The following is an 8,424-nucleotide window of genomic DNA, read 5'->3' as shown; positions in this document are numbered from 1 at the left end:
CCACACTTGATAATATTCTTTATTAATAAAAGTTTTGAATTATATGCTCAATATAGAGAGATTTTGCCTATAAAAGCTTGAACCACTGTGCCATCTTCTGGTACAGCAGGGCTCTGGTTGTCATGACACATTCTCAGTGTGAAGTGAGTATATGCTGCCCCCTGTTGGTGATTAATGTAAAGTGTACACTTGCAGATTATCACCGTTGCATGATGCAGAAGTTGTTGTTTTTATTGTTCTATGGTTTAATTGGCAGCTTTCTTGATGTCGTCACATCTGGGGTTTGTGTTTGATGTTGCCTTCAGGTTGGCACACTGTCTCACAGCCCCCAAATGTCAGATAGGGCTCCATGGCAAGAGGCTTGCTTGACTTGTCTGTGTGCAAACATGCAGAGATCAAATGGATCAAGCTCATGATGGTCATCAGGAGCATGAGGAACCCTAAAGATAAGAGAAGACAGGGTAAAGTTCCACAATAAATAGGCAAATTTGATAAATGTGCATCTACACTCTAAGGTGGCATCTCACCACAGTAGACTGTGTTTGCAGCGAGGTCATGGACACGATAGCTTCTGGTGAACATTGCACCCAGACCCAGAATGAGAATGGCGTAAACGCTGAATGTGTAGCGCAAGTACTTGTTTAACAGGAAGCTCTGTAGGATGAACCTGAGGGGAGCAACGTTTTCAGTCATTTCTTTAAAATGAAATCTTTCCATAATTTTGCTTTACAAACAAAAGGCAAGATCAAATATTGACATGCCTTTAAATCTCCAGTACTTTTGTCTTTACCAGATTATAGTGAACGAGGAGACTATGGTGAGGACGATGGTGCTGACCAGTGGGTCCGGCACGCCAGCCTTGTACTTGAGCACTATGCCAAGACCCACCACAGCATTAAAGAGAGACCACCAGGCAAACACTGCCAAGCCGTTCTGGGTCTGCCACAAATGATAAAGCATGTGCATTTATGTGGAGATACCTTTTTAAATTCACACAACTGATGATGGCAAAATGTTAAATTTGACCAAGTATTACAAAAAAACTGACAGGACTTAAACCGGCTTTCATTTTTGACCTCTCACCCGACCCTGAATATTACAGAATACAAATTTGAGTTTTACTACAATGATCTTTTGGTAACTGAGCAGCCTCACCAGGTAACGTGTCCAAGAGATCACACTAGGGTTGTTGATGGCTAGCCAAGCTTTGTGTTTGTTGAGGTTACAGTAGGACATGTAGAGCATGTAGAAGCTCAGGAATGGCAGAATCCACCTGAGTATGATGGCTCCAAGTATATCGCTGTAGAAAGTAACAGCAGCTTTGATTGCTTGTGGGCACACATATTTCTTTGTAAGTATAAATGGTGCTGTAGTTGTGTGTGCTACAGTATAAGAGCATTGACATAACTTACTATCTGTCCCACAGAAACATGCTGCACATTCTTGTGATGTTAATCATGGTCCACATCAGATAAAATACTGGAGGGTGGATTTCTGGATTGCAAGACTCAGGACCGAGGACATTTCTACAGATGGAACAATAACAGTCTTAACTATGATCACATACAGCACCTTAAAGTTAGAATCCTTGAGATTTTCTTTAAATTAAACCCAACTGTTGATACTATTTAAAGTTGGTATTTTTTCAGCAATAGCCATTCAATATATTTACATTCTATGAATATCTTTCTATATATTAGTTTTCATCATTAGTGGCAGAGTCTGCCATTCCCACCTTGGATTCAAATTGCATGCCTATGTATACCTACAACATGAGTTTGTAGTCCTCAAACAGGACTAAAATCCTAAGGATTATAACTTTAAGTTACCACAGACACATTTTATTCTGGTATTGTATAAATCTTTAAAGACATCCTCCATGCTACCTTTTAAAAAGGCTGACCACTGCAACCAAGAGCCAAGCCTTAGACCAAAAGTCAATCATGATCCAGAAACTGTCTGACCACCAGTCCATAGTCACCTCCAGGGGGAAGGTGTTAGACACATTCCTAGATGAGGTCTGAAACAAAGCTGAAGGCCAAACAAAACAAAACAATTACTGATCCTTTCTTTGGATATATGACAAATTTCATGTGTGTTGATTTGTCCACTTCAAATGTTCTCTCTCCAAATGACACTGTAAAAACACATCCTATTTCATGTTTATAAATCAGTCTGTGTGTGTGTTTTTTTTTTATTTTTATATGGCTTAGTCCAGGTCAATAGCTTGCAAAAATGACATCACATGACTGTCAGGACAAAGGTCTTTCAGTAAGAAGTGCTCACTGAAACATCCATATTTTTATAGCTATGAGTCTGATATATTTGAAACATGCTGGCTTAAAGCCCCTGAAAACATGGCTTAAAATCTCAAGTATTTCTCAATAATATTAAATATTCATGACTAAATATGCAATAATCGTTGAAGTTGAAAAAACATCTTTACTGTAGGTATTATTTATCATAAGTTAAACACTAAACATTAATCATCATCCTGATTGGTGCACTGAAGTATGTGTATCACCATTTTATGTAGTGACTTTTATCACTGTGAGCACAAGACTAGCTTGTTAAAACCATCAAATTCTCAAATCTTCAAGCTCTGAACACTACTTTCTGGTATGAAGACATTATTGAAATATTCAGTAGATGTCAATTCACTCACCATTGGGCACGCAGCTGTCCTTTGTCAGGCTAAAGAAGATGTCTGAGATCACCTGAGCAATGACAGCCAGTGCAATGCTCCCAGCATGTTGCAGCACATGGTCACTGTTTTTCTCTGAGAGGGGAGACATCTCGAACCTCAGCATAGTGTCCGACGACAGCACAGAAGACTGCGAGGCACAATTTTTGTCACCACAGTGTAATACTTTGGACTTTGGATCATTGCATGGACTTTACAATTTTATGGTATCGCTTTAATTACACCTGTAATTATTATACCGCAAAACCTGTGTGTGTGTGTGTGTGTGTGTCTGTCTGCTGACATTACGACACCTTAATGGATACAGCTGTACACAACAGTTTTCACTTGGTACACATGGCTACTTATCAAATGGATATGTTTGTGCTGAAATGATTAGGCGACTTATTGATTAGTCGATCAACATAAAAATGACTAACAATTTTGATAACTGATTAATAGTTTAAGTCATTTATCAAGCAAATTTGAGGATTTGCTGCTTTTTTTCTGTTTTATATGATTGCAAACTGAATATCTTTGAATTTTGTACTTTAGGTTGGGAAAAACGAGCAATGTGAAGATGTCACCTTGTGCTCTGAGAAACTGTGATGGGCATTTTTTACATTTCTTTTGACACCAACTGATTAATTAGTTATAAAAAATATTTGTTAGTGTCAGCCTTGAATTCGTAATAAAATGTTTGTCATGTAGATTTACAAATGTTTAGGTCAATCAAACAAGAGGATAATTTTTATGCTTAGAAATGCCCTAAGGTTAATTTATCAAATTTTCTTTTTTTCCTCTCATATTCATAATTTATTTCAACCTTACCTTTACTATTGTATATGTTTTTGTAATCTTGTTTTTGTGTTGGAATATACATCTTTTGTAATTTGGTTTTTACAATTTATTACAGTTTTGATATCATTGCGCCTCTAATCATTTATTCTATTTTATTGCTCTTCTTTAGTGTTCTTATTAACCCACCTTTCACGTCAGTGTAATGTTATTCCTTTCGACTGTGAAAAACATATTATTATTTAAATGACATGAAAAAAGTATTCATGACGTGTGTGTTTTAGTTTTTATATTTTCTGCAGTATTTACACATTAATTGTACTATTTGTTGTTATACAGCCATAGCAAATTTCAAATCAACTGACTGAGACTGCCATCCAGAAAAATACTGCTAAAAAAAAATCGTAAAACCGGTGACCACCTGCTTTCCACTCTAAGATAATATTCATAGAAAGAGTTTTCTTTGTGTTAAGGCTATTTCTACTGGTGACATACTGGGTCCACTGTCACTGTAAAGTGGTCGTTTATGATGCTTCCATGTGACCAGGGCAATGCGTGCCACAAACATGATGCAGGAAATAGCCAGGATCAAAGCTAAGGAGGGAAGAGGAGATTAAATATCTATATGAATCAATGAAGAGTATACACAGAAATGAAAAAAGTATATTTGTAGTGCTAATTTCCCTCACTTCAAGTGTCAGACAGTACCTGCAAAGATGTAAATACCACTTTCAGGAGAGCCAGAATTGCTCAGGGTGCCTGTCAACCACAGGATTACCACAGGGTAGATGGTCACGATATAACGCACATGCTCATCAAAGTAGAAGTTCTCTAACAGAAACCTGGGAGCAAAGGGAGACAAAGACAAAAGATTTGGGTTCCTTTGCTCATGTATTGTCTCTCAGGGGAAGAAAAAAGACAGATAAATGACAGAACACAGCAGGGAGTCAGACTTACCAGGCTAACAGCTCCAATAGAAGCAGCAGCAGTGACAGCATTGCATAGTCACATCTAGATGTTTCTGTCTGCTGTAAGTATATCGTCAGGTTCAGTAGAGTGAAGAGAGTCCCCCATGTTGCATATACTGCTACTCCATTTTGCACCTGATTCAACACAATGAAAGATGACTTTAAAGTATGAATGATTAGCAATGCAGATGTCTGTTTAGGCAACATGTGATTATCCTTACCCTAATGTCTGAACCAAGGTTGTTCACACTACAAACTCATTAAAAGATTCCTTTTTTTTAGTGCAAGCAGCTTGGAAATTAACTAAAGCTAAACTAAACCAACTAAATTATTAGTCGACTAATTGTTTCAGCATGACAAGCAGGCAATGTAAAGCTATAACCAGCTTCTATGGCAGTTGGCAATATCCTAATCCTGAAGTATTTTGCAGATTCTCTGTTCACTTCAAATACAGTTTACTGTACAGGATGCTGGTGTGTCATGTGACCTTAAATATCACCTCTTCTTTAATGTCAAGTGAAAAGCAAAGAGGGTCTGGAAGCCAATCTCAAGGATTTTGCTATGCTAACTCGGCTGCTTCTACCCTCCTAATCTCAGACCACAGTCACTTTGTGCACAGACTTTGCACAGCCAGTAGGATTGGACATTTTTGCGAGGATTCACTCTTTAGATGTGGGTGATGGAGCAGCCAGCAGCTTTGGGACCACTGGCTGGCTTCTTTAACCTTATAGTGTGTCAGCAGTGTGCAGTGGGACTTAACAAATGGAATGCTACTGACTGACTGATAAAATGTCTTTTTAAAGGAATGGTTTGACATTTTCTTGCCCAGCCAAGAAATAGTCTGGCATGTAACCTGAATCTTTGTTTTTTGTACGAATTAAACAAACGAGATATTACACGAGGCTTAGAGGTGCTGGTAGGCGGATTTGTTTTGTTATGTTTGGACAGAGCCAGGCTAGTTGTTTTCCGTGTTTCCAGTCTTTATGCTAAGCTAAGCTAATCAGCCACTGGCAGTAGCCTCCATACAGGCATGAGAATAGTATCGATCTTTTCATCTAACTCTCGCAAATGTCAAACCATTCCTTTTTAAATGCACAGTAGATTAACAGCTCGGAATGGAGGAAAAGACTGTGACTCCACCTTAGTCAAAATGGAATAAGGAGATATTTTGTAGAAGCTCTACAATAGTAAATCTTCACTGTCCTGTGAAAACTAAATTGATGCGGCAGAACCAGAGATATCTTTTTTCATGCATTCTTCTTCCTTGTCAAATTATGTTGCCTACATTACCCACAATGCAGTTTCGACCATTGACAGTTCGGTCAGAGATTCAGGTGTATTATGCTAGTAGCGGCTAATGTAGCCTTGAGACACTAACGTCAAGCGGAGATGAGGAGCGTGCTACCAAGGTCTGGTAACTTAAGCTCACTCCTTTCTAAGGCTAGATTCAGACCAAATCAGGCGCTGCATCGAAAATGCCATTGTGTCTTGCCATTAATTTTGAATGGGGGTGGTGCGTTTAGGCTGCGGTGGTGGGGATGCCGTGGAAAAACGCAGCGACCTATGGCGGAAAAGTTGAAACAGAATCAACTTTGAAGCCAAGTGGAGTTCTAAAAAAATCCACTTTTCCACACAGAAAAAAAAAAGCCGATTTTACCAATATTCTGATGAGCCAGAGGTCTGCGTTGCAATATTTGTTCAACCAGGCTCCATAGATCTTCAGTCCATGACAGGAGAAAAATAGGATCATGTAATCGGTGAGTGTCATTAGTGCTGAGGTTATTAGCACTGACAGCAACAACCTATACACACACAGAACAGCAGACATTTAAACTGTCAGGAATGGCAGCAAAAAATACAGCTGTTAATCATGTTTTTAGAAATAGAGGACCATGTTAGGTTGGCCAACCTGAACTCACACACTTACTCTCTGTCAAACAGAAACAACCATGTAATGTTCAAGCAAATATTGATGATAATAGAGACATGAAATCCATAGGGTATCACTGCAGGCGTGGTGTACATCCAGTCATAAGCACTCCTGCGAGGAGCAAGGATAATATTGTTAGATCCGGGAGAGAAAATACACCATAGCAAACAAATTGTGCCTGTGAGGAAATAATCAGACTCTTTCATAAAAAGTCAGAGTAATCTGCAACATGTAAAGAGAAAATGACTGCACAGAGGAAGACTAAATTGCCTCTGGGCGAGGTGGGGTGATTTGCTGCATGCAATAATACATGAGATAAAAGTATTAGGAAATAGACACAGTTATGCAGTGTGATGCAGCTATTAAGCGTTATCATCTTTTGTAAATTATGTATGAAAATATGACAAATGGTGCAGAAGCCTACCTTCTACAGAGTCCCACTGAAAAGTATATAAACATAGCAAAAATCCAAATATACATGAAATCCCAGACAAACAGAGCCCACTGAGCAGGAGTTATTGGGGTTGTATACTTAAGTGTTACATCCTCTGTGCTCTGCTTGAAAACACCTGTATCGAGATAAGCACAGTTTATTATTTATTCCATGATATACTTTACAAAAACCTGATTCGATTTGATTTATCTGACAAATATTCACCTGATTTAGCACCAAATCTCGTTAGAGTGTTCAATGTGATTGCGACTAAAAAGGTAAACAATCCAACAAACATGAGCACAACGCGGGCTGGGCTGTGGGTTACCATGATGATGGTCTGAGGGTAAAAGTCCACAAAAGGAGATAACTGCCACTTGCGACAAAGAGCAACAAAAGCACATTATTTATTTTCTCGATACATGAACACCTGAATCTACAGTTAAACCCACCTCTTCACTTATCTACATATGTACGTTCCCAGTCTTTCTGGTTCTTCCACAATGTAGTCCAGTATCTGTAGGTCTGAAATAGGGAAGGACTGTACCTACCTGTCTTGGCATGATATACTATATATTGTGTCATCTCTTTTTATTGTCCTGCACTGAGAACCTGTTATCGTCCCCTGTCATAAACAATCTGCAGTTTAGTTGTATAAAGCAGGGTGAAGAGTAAAGACCAGGTTGTGAAAAGCAAATCAGGACATAAATAGAAGAGTGTGAGATTTTAGTACAAAGCTTAAAGTATACTAAATCAGCAGGGTCCCAGCTAAACATAAAATATAGATGCACTGAGCTGTAACCATATTTCGAATTATAACATCTGAAAATGTCCCCTCCTTGCTGCCATTTAGTTGGAGCTAATAGATTGGGTGTGAGGATGGCAAGAGTTCAGATAGATCAGGCCACAACTCTACAAATCCATTTTACTGATATTTAATATGATCATTGTTTAACGAACACAGCAGCAAATTAAATCAAGAATAATGAGGTTATGGCATTAGCTGACCTGGAAATAATTACTTAAATTTACAGTATTAAGGTGTATAATTTGTCACGAGTATAATTTATTTAAAAAAAATCAAAGTGAGCCACATTTTCTTTTTTTACAGTAAAAGATTTTTTTCTTTCTGTCTGTCTGTCTGTCGTATTGACAGCATTTTTAAAGCTCTAAACGGTATATTATTTACCTTCTTTGTTTGCATTATAGGGCTGAAGTAAAAGTGTATGGCAAAGGGCAAAGTGTTGGCTGAAACCCTGTTGATTTTGTCCTGATTTATGTCATGGAAAGTCACTGCAGGTCTTGTGTGTGCAGCTTTCTTCCACACAGTGGCACCATTGTTCTTGTGAGAGTTTATGGTATCATCTCACTGTACTTTTAATTTACATGCAAATGCAGCATGAATTCAAAGGAAAGTACAACTACTGAAACACGCTTTTTATCTGAGGATGTGCCTCTGTTTAGAGACACTTTTCACACCTACTAGCAGTGGTGGAAAGTAAGTACATTTACTCAAGTACTGTTCTTAAGTACAATTTTGAGGTACATGTGCTTTACTTCCGTATTTCAGTGTTCTGCTACTTTATACTTCTACTCCATCACAATTCAGAGG

At 38.3% G+C, this 8,424-nt stretch overlaps 2 protein-coding genes across 2 annotated transcripts; both read right to left on the bottom strand.

Moving 5' to 3' along the window:
- LOC122866760 lies at window positions 1-2,958 on the bottom strand. Its single transcript, XM_044176840.1, has 7 exons — window positions 2,666-2,958; window positions 1,887-2,031; window positions 1,413-1,526; window positions 1,156-1,300; window positions 791-939; window positions 528-667; window positions 1-440 (listed from the first exon to the last, which is right to left on the bottom strand). Exons 1-7 carry the CDS (start codon window positions 2,808-2,810, stop codon window positions 271-273), a joined length of 1,008 nt encoding a protein of 335 aa, XP_044032775.1. The 5' UTR covers window positions 2,811-2,958; the 3' UTR covers window positions 1-270.
- Window positions 2,959-3,161: 203 nt separating this feature from the next.
- On the bottom strand, window positions 3,162-7,411 carry LOC122866761. Its single transcript, XM_044176841.1, has 8 exons — window positions 7,265-7,411; window positions 7,038-7,152; window positions 6,804-6,948; window positions 6,377-6,490; window positions 6,107-6,251; window positions 4,439-4,584; window positions 4,190-4,323; window positions 3,162-4,075 (listed from the first exon to the last, which is right to left on the bottom strand). The coding sequence occupies exons 2-8, from the start codon at window positions 7,141-7,143 to the stop codon at window positions 3,927-3,929; spliced, it is 939 nt and encodes a 312-aa protein (XP_044032776.1). The 5' UTR covers window positions 7,144-7,152; window positions 7,265-7,411; the 3' UTR covers window positions 3,162-3,926.
- Between the last annotated feature and the right edge of the window lie 1,013 nt (window positions 7,412-8,424).

The sequence above is a fragment of the Siniperca chuatsi genome, linkage group LG19 (assembly GCF_020085105.1).
Source record: "Siniperca chuatsi isolate FFG_IHB_CAS linkage group LG19, ASM2008510v1, whole genome shotgun sequence".
NCBI lineage: Eukaryota > Metazoa > Chordata > Actinopteri > Centrarchiformes > Sinipercidae > Siniperca > Siniperca chuatsi.
This window is presented reverse-complemented; position numbering and strand designations above follow the sequence as displayed.

What these genes read in the sequence shown, in the direction of transcription:
- LOC122866760 (XM_044176840.1), bottom strand. Translation starts at nt 2,810, where the DNA reads ATGCTGAGGTTCGAGATGTCTCCCCTCTCAGAGAAAAACAGTGACCAT. An exon ending in ATGTTTCTGTGGGACAGATA is followed by an intron (nt 1,301 to 1,412) that starts GTAAGTTATGTC and finishes TACTTTCTACAG; the next exon opens with CGATATACTTGGAGCCATCA. An exon ending in TGCAAACACAGTCTACTGTG is followed by an intron (nt 441 to 527) that starts GTGAGATGCCAC and finishes TCTTATCTTTAG; the next exon opens with GGTTCCTCATGCTCCTGATG.
- LOC122866761 (XM_044176841.1), bottom strand. Translation starts at nt 7,143, where the DNA reads ATGGTAACCCACAGCCCAGCCCGCGTTGTGCTCATGTTTGTTGGATTG. An exon ending in GAGATTTGGTGCTAAATCAG is followed by an intron (nt 6,949 to 7,037) that starts GTGAATATTTGT and finishes ATCTCGATACAG; the next exon opens with GTGTTTTCAAGCAGAGCACA. An exon ending in TCAGTGGGACTCTGTAGAAG is followed by an intron (nt 6,491 to 6,803) that starts GTAGGCTTCTGC and finishes TGCTCCTCGCAG; the next exon opens with GAGTGCTTATGACTGGATGT.